Raw genomic sequence first — 14,724 nt, 5'->3', positions numbered from 1 at the left:
GTAACTTCATATTGCTTTTGTAATATAATATATAATGAAAAAAATTACTTAAAAAATCTCTTTTTACTTGCATTTGATGTTGATAAATTATAATCATTTAATATATTGCTTGAAAATTAATTCAGATATTGTTACTTTAAAAATTTTGCTTGCAATTAATAATAATATTTTCAAATGTTACTCAATAAAGAAAACTTTTGATACAATACAAAGAATATTGCGTTTTTAGTAGTTTAAAATATATTTTTTTAAAACGGAATATTTTAGATCCAAATATATTAAAATATAGGAAAAATCAAAATTAATATTGCACAATTTAAATTTTTATACAATATGTCCCAAAATTATCTTATAGTTAGTTATACATCATTACGAATCATCAATAATTAAATTAAATCAATCATTTATATTTTTTGTAACAAGATGAGTAATATAGAATGATTCACATAGTTGATACACTTATCAGATATGTTATCAAGACTGTTTATAGATATCTTCTCTACTATTAAACGTGCAACCGTTTAACTGTACCTTGAGTGTGAAATCAGTATTCAATATTATAATGTTTAACATTTTTATATTGTTACTTTTATTTTTGTGCAAACAATGTTTATGTGACATATGTAAAACCTGCTTATGTTCTACTACAAGTAAGTTCTGTCAAAAGTAAAGATAAAATAAAGCAAACAATAAAATAAATTGAAAAATAATAAACATGCATATTTTATATCGTTACATGTGTTATATCATGTTTTTGAAAAGGAAAAAAATTTATATGAAATTTGATTAAATTAATAAATAACAAATGAGATTAATGATATAAAAATGAGATATTTTTATTATTATGTCATTATTATAAATAATAATATATCATAGTGGATTTGTAATATGATTAGTAATGTAAATTATAAATGTCAATATGATATTCTTACAGGTAAAGGCTCAATTATTAATTGCCGTGACAGATATTTAGGAAGAAATGAAATCCTCAATTTTGATCTTTTTACTCTAAATCAAGATAGATCAATAAACAAACTTATTCTTTCAAAAAACAATATAGTGCTCCTACCCATAAATGAATTAAAAAATTTGAAATATTTGAAAAGATTGGATTTATCTCAAAATCAACTAAATAATATGCCTCCAGACATTTTTAAGTATTTACATAAACTCGAAGATTTAGATTATTCTCACAATTTACTATGGCATTTTGATATTTTTACTTTAAACAGATCTCCTTTTCTTTCCAAACTTAATTTAAGCCATAATCAAATAAATAATTTGGAGAGAAGCTCAGAAAATGCAATAACCAAATTGAAAATTCTTGATGCAGCTCACAACAATCTTGTTGATCTGGTAATACAATTTTTTTTGAAAAAATTTTTTAATAAAATTTGATGTGTGTGCCGCGCGCGCGCGTGTAATTATATTATTATTACAAAAACTTTATTTAATATTTTGCAGAATTTTCTTGATGGTATGCCAGAATTGGAATACTTGGATCTCTCTTTCAATAAATTTATCACTCTTCCAACCAATTCATTACTTTACATGCAACATTTAAAAATCCTTCATATTAGTAATAATAATCTTCTTTCTTTAAATTTCCAAAATTTTCCACCATCATTGTTAGAACTTTATGCAGAAAACAATCTTATTAATACCATATTATTTCAAAAATTACCAATTAATATCTTAAATATTCAAAACAATAATATTTCTAATATATATGACAACATAACATTATTAGAATTAAAAAATTTAAATATTAGTAAAAATTCTTTATCAGACTTTCCGAATGTTCCTTTAAGAACTTTAGAAACGCTGGATGTATCTTTTAATCATTTAACAATAATTCCTGAAAGTATTTCTATTAAAAATTTTCCAAATTTACGAATTTTTAAAGTCGATGGGAATCGTTTGAAAGATATAAAAATTCGATCTGAATTGAATTTGGAAATATTTGAAGTAAAGTTTATAGAAACGATTGAAGAAATTGACAAAGAAATGTTTTTAATGCTAAAAGAGAAGAAAAACAGTTGTATTAATGTGACTATTTCGAGTAATACAAAGTTGAATATGATTCAGAAAAATGTTTTTCAACATATGAATATTTGCTCTGTAAGTATTTTATAATTTATTATAAAAAAATATACTTTTAAAAAGAGCTATATTTACATATTCATTATTGTTTACATGTTCAATTCATTATTATTTTTCAGCTATATTTACATGTAATTTATTATTATTTTTTAGCTAGATTTGAGCAATAATCGCTTTAGTCATTTGCCAGCAGAACTATTTAATACAAATATTCACAATAAAAACGTTTCAAATCTAAATTATTTTATCAATCTTCAAGGAAATCCATTTGTTTGCGATTGTTCGTTGCAATGGATGTTGAACGAATTAGTCCCAAAACTTTACACAATGAATCCTAATCTTTTGGAAAATTTGAGGTAACACAAGTTTATACATGTTATTGAATATTTTAGAATCTAATACTATATTTAATATAATAGATTTAATAATAAGAAATCACATGCACATGTTACAATGCTTTCGTATTTTGAATTTTTTATTTCTTATCGTCTCATTATAACTTCATAACTATCATTCATAAATAAAAATACATTAATGTGTCCTTTTTTACAATTTATTAATTAGATGTGCTGGTCCACCTCTGTTAGCTAACAAAAGAATGATCCATTGGTACGAATGGAAAGGAGAAGTCTTTTGTGACAAGTTTTCCGATTTCGCAGAGAGAATGACTGTTAATGTTGCGAGTATCTCTGGTAAACAAGTTGTTACATTCAAAACTGGTCCTGGAATGATCGCTATTCTGGCTACAGCGATAGCTGTGCTCACAATTTTAACAGTGATCGGTATTGTATTATCTCGAAGAATGATTGCGAAGAAAAGACGAATCAATCGTAAATTTTAGATATTTTTATTTTATTTTTATAAAAACATGAAGACTGTCATTGGGAAAAAAATATAAAATATTTTTTATTATTTTCTCTCAGCACAACTTACATGACATGTAATTTATGTAGTTCTTGCAAAAATTTCCTAAATTAGCTATCATAAATTATAATTCTTTTCTAATTTTGTTATAATATTTATAACAAGAATTGATTTGCAATAAAACATAATCAACAATTTCTTAATATTAATTTACATAAATAACAAAAATGTGAATTTTTGTGGACACACGTATGCTTTGGTATATAAAAGTTAACTTGCTCGGTAAAAATAAACTTACTTTATATAATGTACTCTTTACGTACCTTTAAATTATATTTTAAAAAATGTTTATGTTCCCCTGTTTTTAATTCATATGTTTCCAACAATATAAAATCTCTTGTAAGAATTTAAATATATACATTTATTTTTTAATCGATTAATTATAATATTGTTATAATTAATTACCTTAACTAATCATAATTAAATCAAATTAAATTAAGTCAAAGTAGTTAATTTCATTGCTTAATTTAATTAATTTAATTACAGTGACTTTAAATAATTATTTAAGGCCCCTGAGTAATCACCGCGACGCAATATTGGAATCGTGACGTCATAGACGAAAAATACAATAAAGTTACATTAAAATAATTTACTAGCAAAGATACAGTAAAGTTTATTGTGCTAATTTTGCAAATAAAGAGATATTTGACTAAAATAATACCTAATATGGCTTTAAGACACTTGTGAAAATAAGCGACTCCTATTCTTTCCCTTCCTGATAATCAATAAATACCTGTAAAAGACACGCGAAATGAAGCTTGTTCAGACAGAAAACATACAATTTGACAATTGTTGAAAGAAGTGGAAAAAATGATTTTAGTTGCCGCCCATTTTTACGAATCTAGTACGAAACAAGTCACATCTGCACGATTAAGCACATAATGACGAAAATAGCGGCAATAAAAATTTCGTTGGCCGCATGTCACTTATAAAGACGAACAAGGCCAAATGGGATAAGATGAACAAGGATAAATGAGCTTTTATTTTTCACCGTGACGATACGTCACTACCGTCAACGCGAATTCCTCGCTGAGTACTCAGGAGCCTCAAATTTAATTTAATCATGATGATTTGGATGCAAGAATAAGATTAATCACTTCTGAGTGATAAAATGGACTTCATTTCTGTAATTTAAAAAATTTCTACGAAATATAGAAAAAGTTCGATGCAAAAGTTAATTCTTTCGTGTCTTTAATACATAAAAATCATTTTGCATCTATGTTTATAGATAATAATAATAGATATGGTAACGAAAGCATTTTTTCACTAAATGTTATCAATTTGCCAATGATTAGATGTTACCCTTGGTTGTGGATTTTCCCTGAGCTCGGTCAGAAAAGTATTAATATTTTGATAATAACCTGGCTGACACCAAGTTTCATTATGTGTGCCATCCACGATTGGAAGAATACGTTTGTACGTGCTTCGGCAATTCTTGTAAAGATCTTGCATCATACGAGGTGGTACCAGCGTGTCCGCCAGACCGGAAATGAACAGAGTGGGAACTGTTACTGAGCGAACTTTTAGGATTGACAAATACTGCAATAAAAAGTATAAAAATACAAAGTCATGTAAAAAATATAAAAACAAATATAAAAAAAATAGATCCTATAAAATATATTAAACACATATAACATCTTGAAAAAGATTTGCTATAAATTATGACTACTTTCTAGTAGATAACGTATACCTTTTTTAATAAAATCTTTAATTTTATAAAAACAAAATCAAAACAATTATATAAAATAATTTTAAAATATATAACATCTTTTTTGCTCTGCTTACCTTGTTTTTGTATACAAAGAGTGGCAGATATTGTAAAAATTTAGATCCTACAAATAAGGCGGCCATATCTGGGATACTGGTAAAGGTGTTTTCAAGTATAAGGCACCAAATTCTCTGTGAATTTTCCTCTTTTGTAGCTAAATCAATTGCTACTGCTCCACCTAGCAAAATAATCAAATTATAAATAACATAATTATAATTAATATTCATAGAATAATATTATAAGAATAATAATATAATTCACAGAATAATATTCATTCCTTTTCTGTCTCTTTCTCAAGTTTAATATATCTCATTTAAAATATAAATATTCTAAATGATACAATTAGGTTTTTTTTTACCTAATGATCTACCAAATACAATGATTTCATTAGTATTAATATCAGTTCTGCTAAATAGGTAATCTATTCCCGCTCGAGCATCCATATAGAGACCCTCTTCCGATGGAGTGCCCTGTGACAGGCCATATCCTCGATATTCTAACATTAAAATGTTACATTGAATGTTATGATATTGTCCTACTATATTCTGTAAACTGCAAAAAAACATATAACATATATCACACAACATAATTACATAATTTCTTATCAGTAAATGAATTAATAATAAATATGTATAATAAATATGTATAATAAATATTAAATATGTAATAAAATAATATTAAATACCGATGGCCCATGTTGCCAGCATTGCCATGAAGAAATAGCAATGTAGGTGCTTTTCTCACTCTATCTTCTGGTTGGGAAACAAAAAACATGTGCAACATTGTACCATCTCCAGCTCTGGTATATATACTTTGATACGGTAAACTGAATATTGAGGGAGCTGGTACGTAAACTCTGGAATGAGCTGGCAGTTCTGGGTGATAAAGAAGTTGATCTTCTCTGTGATAGAGTATTCCTGTAGTAATAAAAAGATATAATCATAATATGTAATTATAACATAATCATAACATAATCATTTTTCATTTATATAATATCCCTAAATTAATAATAAAAAAATTTCGTTAGGAGATGAAGCTTTTTGTAACACAAAAATATACAAACCAGTTGTGGCAAAACAGAGTAAGAAGAAAGCCAAGACTCCGCCATATAACCAATATAAGAAAAAGCATACAAGAATATAAGCTCCGCTGAAGGCCCAACACTTCATAGCCACATTTCCTAAAAGTTTAATTGGCCTACTGCGAGCTAAGCGTATTCTAAAGGACATTATTTGTATGTTTTATATAATTTAAAGAAAATCTGCATTATCTAAATAATCCAATTATTTTCAAAAAGTATATAGTTGAATTTGGTTTAAATATAGCCATAATGATCCATTAAACTGGTCACTGGAATCTCTTACATCTTCCACCTATAAAATGTTCAGAACATTGATAATGATACACATATAATAATATATAAGTAAGAAGAAATATTTTACTTATATTAATTTTATTAATATTTTACTTATATTAATTTTATATTAATTTTATTATTGATTTCTTAATATTTTAATTATCAATAAAACATTTTGTTATAAAATAGATATAGAAATCAATAAATAAGAAATAATTAATAGATGAAAATTTATACAATTTATAATATTTGCAAATTAATAGATATAATAGATAGATAATGCATATTTGCAAAATTAATAGATAATAAAATTTGTTGTTAAACAAAATCCAATTAACTTTTTTTATAGTATATAAATAAAAGATCAATAACTTTAGAAAGATGTATTAAATAAACGTGATAAAAATGCATATTTATAAAAGTAAAATAAATAATACATAAAAAAATAAAGCAAATTATATAAATTATAAAAATTGAGTATCACAAAAGATTATTTTAGAAATTGAATGTTTATTTTTCATTAAAGAAAAATTCCCTCAATATTCAAAAAATTACAACTTATAGAATTTTTCAATAAAAAAATTAATTACATCTTTATTCATCTCATTTATAGATGTACAAATAAGTGTAATAAAAAGAAGAAGTGTTTTAAAAAGAAGAACAAAACACAAATAAAATGCCTGTAAATTAAAAGCCAAGTACATATTATAATCTCCAACCTGTATAAGATGAGATAATGACAGGTGGATTGCATAAAGTTCGATGATTTAATATTAACAGGAACTACTATAATAAAAACATAAACATTTCTGAATCAAAACGATTCATAAAATGTAAATTGTTCAAGTTTTCTCACAATTGTTATTAATATAAATGCACATCAAGAGTCATAAAAAATATCAAACGTTCATTTAACCTTTATGGTTTATATCTCGGCTAAAAAATGCGAAAAGTGCAGCAAACGTAGATGTGCAAGCGGTGAAACTAAAATCATCCATGAAGTAAGAAATTACTTGATGGAAAATTGGTCCCCAGTTTAATTGCGATTCGCAAATGACTAGCGAATGAAAAAAAAGAAACATTGGACTTGATTGGCTGATGTAGAGATATGGTGGTAGAGATATGGACTTCAATCTGAAGTCGTAGAAGCGAAACATATCGAGATATATTTTATATAACGAATCGACAGATCATACCTTTGGCGTTTGCGCTTTCATCGGTCCTACAGTCGACGTTGCGGGTTGCGGGTGTTCAGCTATCAGCTGATATATGCTCGTTGTGATATATACTGCGATCAGTCTGATTTGATTAAAATTTTTTTATTGCCTGTAAGGTATGTAAAATTTCTCTCGTTATTTCGTATTACATGAACGTATGCAATTTGTAATTATTTTTCTGAACGAATCAAATAGCAAGAGCACGTTATAATATATTAGCATAATAAATTATTTTTATTTCATCTTTTTTTTGTCGGTGCCGTGAACATAAGCGCAAGCGAGCAACTTTACTCGAAAGTGCAGAATGATTCCTAGTTGGTTTTATATGTGTTAAAATATGTATAATACCTTGCATTCAATATATAACCTATTATTTGTCGTTACATTTCTTTTATAATTTACTGGTTTTTATTTGGTTATTACTTGTGTCCTTCTGTGTATTTGAATCTATATAGATTGTATATTTGAATTCTGTTTTGCTTCAGGAGGATATTTATACAACATAAACATGTCGACCGATGTGAATATGCAGACTGAGAAGGTATGAACAAAATGTTTTTTCTTTTTTGCATGATTATTTATACCTCTGCATGGTGATCGGGATGTATAACAATGTATCTCTATGATAAAAATGTACATGTTGTGTTGCTGTTATGTTAAGATTATACTCGTTCCCTTTCTGGAAAGCTGAAAGTTTATGGTAAAATATTAACATTAATCTTTCTTTGGATCAAGCACAATGAAGAAACGAGTATCGATAAGACCGAAGAAGAAGAGGGCAGATCATCTAAAGACATGCATGCGGTACCTATTTCTCCAAATTAAATTTTGCTTCCTAGAGATGATTCCTTTTCTTTATCCTGCTATACGTTTTGTTATATACTTCTTCCAATCTTATAGTTTTCTAAAATATATGTACATATAGAAGATTTATAGACATATTTAAGATTTAGATAAATTAAAAATGATATAGACCTTTTGAAAATTTTAGCAGAATGGTAGCCCTGTTTATGGGGGCTGTGAGGGACCAAACGCAATGTATGTAAAATTGGTCAGTAGTGATGGACATGAGTTTATTGTTAAACGGGAACATGCATTAACGAGTGGCACTATCAAAGCAATGTTAAGTGGTCCTGGTCAATTTGCGGAGAATGAAGCCAATGAAGTCAACTTCCGAGAAATTCCGTAAATATCTAGCATGCTATCGTTTTTTTTTTTTTTTTTTTTTTTTAACTTAAAAATCTTGAAATAATTTTGCTGAATTTGAATTTGTGTGTGTGTGTGTGTGTGTGTGTGTGTGTGTGTGTGTGTGATATATGATATTGTGAAAAATGAATCGTTTAAACAAATATCTGTATATTTTTTTTCATAGGTCTCACGTATTGCAAAAAGTCTGTATGTATTTTACTTACAAAGTGCGCTACACAAATAGCAGTACAGAAATACCAGAGTTTCCCATTGCGCCCGAGATTGCCCTTGAATTATTAATGGCCGGCAATTTCTTAGACTGTTAAACATCTATAGAAGTAATATCAGCTTGTACTGACAACTGAATTATAGAAATAATATAGCTTTCTTTATTATGATTGCTTAAGATATGTCTATATATATTGTGATACTTGGAAGACCGTACTTGGAGCATAATTGATCGCTTTGGATTCTCATACTTGGGACAAACGTTTTGGTGCGACGAGACAATTCAATGTCGAAGTTTTATAGTTACAAAACCTAAAGATTTCACATTTTGTGTTATGCTTCATAATTCATATGGTCATAAACACGTAATATTGTAGCACTTACACATATATCATCTGTTATACATTTAAACTATATATTTCAGTAAATTATTGTTGACAAGATTAGAAATAAATTCATCTTTATATATTGAATCATCAATTACGTCAAGTGATTAGTGACTTTTCATTATATTAATATTATCTGATATACATATATAGATATTTCTTTCATTAAATATAGTTAATTTATTTTTGTTTTTACTGGTTACTCACACTTGTATCATCATTACTCAGGCACGTTGTGAAGTTTATTAATATATCGCAGAAGAAAGATTAGGCTTGATGTAGAACACTAAATAAGATATATCAGTTTTAATAAATGTAAGTCAAATATTGTATGATATGCAAAAAAAATAGGCAAATTACAATTTTATAGAAGTTTTGTAAGCGTGTTGAAAAGGTCTCGTATACTAATAAATATAATGTACAAAATGCAACATGCTTTTTAGACTATTGCTCTAACTCTCCTATATGATGATTCTATTTTTTATTTATATTTAAATAACTGTAGCCTAAGATATAATTATAATTATCATCTTATTGTATAGGATGTATAAAGACACAAAGATTTATATATAAATTACAGCTTCATTTACTCTTTGTATCCTTTTCGAGATCTTTAAACTTGGCTTCAAGTCGCTTGGAGTACGCCGCTAGTTTATATGCAGCCTGCTCCAATTTACTAACACTGTCGTCGATCTGATTTATATTATCCAGGATCGGTTGTAACTTCTGATATTTGTCGTTCAATGAGTCCAATGATTGTGCTACATTCGAGGAGATAATCTTCAGTTCCGTGTATTTGGCGATGGTCTCCTTATTGAGACGTTCCAATAGCCGATAATCTGCATGAGTGGCAGTGAGCTCCTCTTGCAGGTACTCGCCTGTCTTCTGGAACATTGTGTTCGCCAGGCGACTCAGGTTCGGGTCATGAGGATCCAGCGCTTCGAAACTGCTAGTACTAGTGGAGAGCGTGGTGCCGCGTTTTGGTGATTCGCACCTCGAACTTTGCTCCGCAGATAGACTGTCGATCAACCTTGCCTCCGTCTGCGCCTCGTCTTTTGACGGGTCCATGACCGGAACACAACTATTGCAAATATATCACAGAACGGCTCGACTGGATATGATCAAAATTTGAACGAATATTTTAATACATAACGCAGATACACGAGGCAGGTCACGATCATCAGCTGATGATAAACGGCCCTAACCTAGTGTTCTTTAAATCTCTATATCCCTGTTCCGACACCTGCCTTATATCACAGTTATAAACTCTGCTTTCTTTTTTCTTCAATTCAGTGGTCACAGCGGATCACAGCGGATTTGTTTTTAAATTATTAATACAACACGACGTCGATCGTCGAGCCACGAATTTGACAGATACGTGGAGTTGTACAGTCTGTTTGTCTGCTACTATCTTTACAATCATGGTCGCTTTCGATTTTATTGATTTCACGAATGGACAATGAAATTAATATGCAAAATCATGTTTATGAATAATATAAAATTTCTTTTTATAGGAATATTTTATATAGATATTTTGATTTAACTTTATCATTGATTGATTTAAATATCCACGTGTGATAAAGAAAAATTAATCATATATTGAGGTTATGATAATACAGAAAATGTCAGGACAAGAAACTTTCTCACAGTAATAAATTGTATATTTTTAATTTATATTAATACCAAATTGCTTTTCAGCAACATATAAAAGTATTTTATAGATTTAGTAGATTATTTTTACACACACACACACACACACACACACACACACACACACCACACACACGCGCGCGCGTAATTTTATACAATAAATTGTACAACCACTTAGAATGGCACAGCTTGAATTTTGTGTGTGTGTGTGTGTGTGTGTGTGTGTGTATATAATATAGATAAGCTTTAAAATATTCAATACATTCATTTATATATTGCACCAAATGCTGAATAAAACTTCTTCAATATTAAACATTTCTCTTTAAATATGAATGCATATTATATTTATCACATATTAAATTCACCTAATATAACAAAAAATATATAATTACTTTTCTCATACTTTGGTCTAAACTTTGGTAACTGTATACCACCTTGGTTTCAATGATATGCAAAAGATAAAATGCAATATCTTCAAACTTCTTATAATTATTTAGGCATAAATAATGTATTTATTAATGTTTATAACCATTTGGATTATTTTGTTGCCATTTCCATGTATCTGCACCTAGAACATCAAAAGATTTTAATTTTAAACCACATCATGTGATAATGATTGTTATATTACTATGTATATTATATTTATATATTATTTTTAACTTACACATATCATCCATATTTCTTGTAGCAACCCAATCTAGTTTCTTATTAGCGACACTAGCATCTGCATAGCTGGCGGATATGTCGCCTGGTCTACGTTCAACTATTTTGTACGGTATTTTCTTTCCAGATGCCTTCTCAAACGCACGTATAACTTCAAGCACAGAATAACCCTTTCCAGTGCCAAGATTTATTGGCATAAATCCCATTGGATTTTGAGTTTTTTGATACATCATAGCTTTTACATGTCCTATCGCCAGATCCATAATATGAATATAATCACGTACACCTGCCAGATTTAATCAAAGATATTTTTAACAATTATTGTGAATTTCTATAAATTTTTTTCTATGAATTCTTTGTATAAATAATTATTAAAAGGATTTTATCTAGTTATATGTCAAGCAATACAAAATATGTTAAATCTTACCTGTACCATCAGGAGTATCATAATCATTGCCATAAACATACAATATATCTCTTTTTCCAACAGACACTTGTGCGATATAGGGCATTAAATTATTTGGAATTCCATTTGGATTTTCTCCAATTTCACCTGAGGGATGGGCGCCAACAGGATTAAAATATCTCAGAGATATAACAGAAAATTCCTGAAAATAACTTTATTAAAATAGATCACAAGGCAGAGAAAACACAATGATACGTACTTTATCTGATGTGCACAAATCCTTTAATATTTCTTCAACCATAAATTTGGTTTTTCCATAAGGGTTTGTACAGTTGCCAGTTTTCATGTTCTCTGCTAAAGGAAGTTGTTCAGGTACACCATAAACTGTAGCACTGCTCGAATAAATAAAATGCTTTACATTGTTCTCTCGCATAACTTGTAATAGATTTATAGTTCCACTAACATTGACCTTGTAATATTCGAGTGGTTTCTGACACGACTCACCCACTGCCTTCAATGCAGCAAAATGCATAACACAATGAAAAGTATACTACAATAAAATAAAAATTTGATTGAATCAAATATGCAGTATAAAATAGACCAGCAAATAAATATATAATTACATTTTGAAATACATTTCTCAGATCATTGATATTTGTGATATCACAATTGATAAATGGAACATTTTTACTTGTCAATTTTTCCACTCTAAGGAGGCACTCTGGTTTCTGAGAATTGGAAGCTGTAAACATAAGCAAGATAATTTGGAAAATTAAAAGTTTTTTTTATATATTCATATAAGCAACAATTATACAATACATAAGAAAATAGTGTCAATATATTAAAATAAATATTGAATCTAATTTTCATGCATCATGCTGTATTACTGATAAGAAATATATTAAATTTAAGTAGACAATATTTTATTTACATTATATTCTCATATCATTTTTCATATATTATTTAATTTAGTAAATTAATGTAACATATCATTACTTTTTGACAAAGAGCTTGTTAAACCTCACCTTCATATGCATTGCTAAGATTGTCTATTACCACCACCTGAAGACTTGCTTGCAATAATTCCAATACTGTATGAGAACCAACATAACCGGCGCCTCCCGTCACCAAGACATTCCAAGATTCGCTTGCCATTATTTATTGTGCAATGCTGTTTAGTTTTATATATATATATATATATATATATATATATATATATATGTGTGTATATTATACATGCAAATATTTTTATACATCATATGAAATACATAAAACAAAACTATAGATCTTTATAAAATTCATTTCAAATAACTATAAAATAAAAGGATATGAATATTAATATGCAATATCATTAGATGCATTTGATAAATTGTGATATGCTAAGGTGTGATATAAAGTTAATTATTAGATTTTTCGATTTATTGCAGTACTAAAAGCAAATCAATAGACAGAATAAATAAATAAATAAATAAATATATATATATATATATATATATATATATATATGAGAGAAGAATAACAATTATCATGCAGAAATCATTAGAACAAATTGTATGTATCTTTTCGTACCAGATTCGTGTTTCACGTTATATAAAGAATCGTAACCTCACACCGTGATAATTAGGGATATACTGAACTTATCGCGAAACTAGGACGTCGTGTCGGGTTGACATATCATTACAAATTACATAACATTGATATCATTGCGTGTACGTCGCGATCAGCGTATGTTACAAACTCTAAGAGCTTGACATTCGATCGAGGATCATCAAGATCATCAGGATCTTTGATCCGATAAATTCCAATTTACAATCTTCATTCACGTTCTCTCTTGTTCGCGGTGTGACTGGATATCCGATTCGTGCGACGACGAACGGACGTCCGGACACGCCACGCGAAATCGCAGCAAATTCTTCTGTCCGCCGCCACGTCGAATCAGACGTGTCGTAAACAATTTTCCGACTTTGATCTCCCGCCATGCCCGCTACCCGCTGCCTCATCCTTCATATACAGGCACAAGACACAAGATAAACCAACCCATACCAGCTTGTGCTGGCACTACCGCACGTAACGACGACCGGCGCTTGATACCAAACGTGTATGTACGAGATAAAAAGCGATTGCTTTAAACACGTTTGTTCGAAAAGAGAATATTTTATATATATATATATATATATATATATATATATATATATATATATATATACGTTACAGCGATATATACGTTACAGCGATATAACTCTTCTACTCAAATTTCAAAATAATACATCAGATATGGTATATAAACGGATTATCGATAATCTTTTAACTTAGATTTTTTTCGTCACAACAATTCTGATATATAAAAATGAAATATCGCTAATATCTTTGCATACGGTTCGGTTTAACTGGGTAATAAATTATGCAAAGATAATCTTGCGAATTGTGTATTCGTATCTCTATTTACATATATCTTTATGAACACAGATACGCATGTACAAACGTCTGAAACGTATTGATACAATCTTTTTTCGTTATTTTCGCTAAGAGCAATCATCGTTTATTGTAAGATCATCTAAATAAAATATAGATGTATGACAAGAAATATAGCCGTAAGACAAAGAATAATTAATATAAATTATTTTCTTGCAAAGAGAAGAAAAGTATGGATCGATAACTCGCAAGATCGCTGCATTAGTGTCGGTCCACAATAGGTGATTTAAACTTTAAGAAGTAAGAAATTGACCAATTATAATCGAATATGAAAAGAATAATCGACTATGATTGGCCAATTTCTTACAACTTAAAGATTAAATACTTATTGTGGACCAACACTTACGTTAAATTTGTATTTA

General features: G+C 28.5%; 5 protein-coding genes across 13 annotated transcripts; 2 read left to right on the top strand and 3 right to left on the bottom strand.

Moving 5' to 3' along the window:
* The first annotated feature begins 135 nt into the window (after positions 1 to 135).
* On the top strand, positions 136 to 3,407 carry LOC105433269 (uncharacterized). 2 transcript variants are annotated; one of them, XM_089081842.1, is made up of 6 exons: positions 136 to 650; positions 935 to 1,157; positions 1,233 to 1,356; positions 1,465 to 2,121; positions 2,257 to 2,459; positions 2,668 to 3,407. In XM_089081842.1, exons 1-6 carry the CDS (start codon positions 563 to 565, stop codon positions 2,942 to 2,944), a joined length of 1,572 nt encoding a protein of 523 aa, XP_088937968.1. In that variant the 5' UTR covers positions 136 to 562; the 3' UTR covers positions 2,945 to 3,407. The 2 variants fall into 2 exon arrangements, with proteins under 2 accessions (XP_088937968.1, XP_011646778.2); XM_011648476.3 differs by having other exon boundaries at positions 935 to 1,356.
* Positions 2,985 to 7,484, bottom strand: Bem46 (abhydrolase domain containing 13-like protein Bem46). Of its 2 annotated transcripts, none has more exons than XM_011648479.3 (6): positions 7,349 to 7,484; positions 5,859 to 6,168; positions 5,481 to 5,712; positions 5,154 to 5,347; positions 4,813 to 4,973; positions 2,985 to 4,566 (listed from the first exon to the last, which is right to left on the bottom strand). In XM_011648479.3, exons 2-6 carry the CDS (start codon positions 6,022 to 6,024, stop codon positions 4,294 to 4,296), a joined length of 1,026 nt encoding a protein of 341 aa, XP_011646781.2. In that variant the 5' UTR covers positions 6,025 to 6,168; positions 7,349 to 7,484; the 3' UTR covers positions 2,985 to 4,293. The 2 variants fall into 2 exon arrangements, with proteins under 2 accessions (XP_011646781.2, XP_011646780.2); XM_011648478.3 differs by lacking the exon at positions 7,349 to 7,484 and adding an exon at positions 6,872 to 7,206.
* Positions 7,344 to 9,602, top strand: EloC (transcription elongation factor elongin C). Of its 6 annotated transcripts, none has more exons than XM_089081852.1 (5): positions 7,344 to 7,485; positions 7,855 to 7,910; positions 8,105 to 8,173; positions 8,364 to 8,554; positions 8,742 to 9,602. In XM_089081852.1, the coding sequence occupies exons 2-5, from the start codon at positions 7,878 to 7,880 to the stop codon at positions 8,881 to 8,883; spliced, it is 435 nt and encodes a 144-aa protein (XP_088937978.1). In that variant the 5' UTR covers positions 7,344 to 7,485; positions 7,855 to 7,877; the 3' UTR covers positions 8,884 to 9,602. The 6 variants fall into 6 exon arrangements, with proteins under 6 accessions (XP_088937978.1, XP_088937977.1, XP_088937980.1 ...); XM_089081851.1 differs by having other exon boundaries at positions 8,361 to 8,554; XM_089081850.1 differs by lacking the exon at positions 7,344 to 7,485 and adding an exon at positions 7,666 to 7,683.
* Blos2 (biogenesis of lysosome-related organelles complex 1 subunit 2) lies at positions 9,463 to 10,673 on the bottom strand. Its single transcript, XM_011648480.2, has one exon. The coding sequence runs from the start codon at positions 10,237 to 10,239 to the stop codon at positions 9,754 to 9,756; it is 486 nt and encodes a 161-aa protein (XP_011646782.1). The 5' UTR covers positions 10,240 to 10,673; the 3' UTR covers positions 9,463 to 9,753.
* A 463-nt stretch (positions 10,674 to 11,136) lies between these two features.
* On the bottom strand, positions 11,137 to 14,025 carry Gale (UDP-galactose 4'-epimerase). 2 transcript variants are annotated; one of them, XM_089081844.1, is made up of 7 exons: positions 13,460 to 14,025; positions 12,916 to 13,061; positions 12,514 to 12,632; positions 12,150 to 12,440; positions 11,912 to 12,092; positions 11,486 to 11,770; positions 11,137 to 11,389 (listed from the first exon to the last, which is right to left on the bottom strand). In XM_089081844.1, exons 2-7 carry the CDS (start codon positions 13,043 to 13,045, stop codon positions 11,337 to 11,339), a joined length of 1,059 nt encoding a protein of 352 aa, XP_088937970.1. In that variant the 5' UTR covers positions 13,046 to 13,061; positions 13,460 to 14,025; the 3' UTR covers positions 11,137 to 11,336. The 2 variants fall into 2 exon arrangements, with proteins under 2 accessions (XP_088937970.1, XP_088937972.1); XM_089081846.1 differs by lacking the exon at positions 13,460 to 14,025 and having other exon boundaries at positions 12,514 to 12,618.
* Positions 14,026 to 14,724: the final 699 nt, after the last annotated feature.

The sequence above is a fragment of the Pogonomyrmex barbatus genome, unplaced genomic scaffold (genome assembly GCF_055798465.1).
Source record: "Pogonomyrmex barbatus isolate J1 unplaced genomic scaffold, ASM5579846v1 scaffold5, whole genome shotgun sequence".
NCBI classification, from domain to species: Eukaryota; Metazoa; Arthropoda; class Insecta; order Hymenoptera; family Formicidae; genus Pogonomyrmex; species Pogonomyrmex barbatus.
This window is presented reverse-complemented; position numbering and strand designations above follow the sequence as displayed.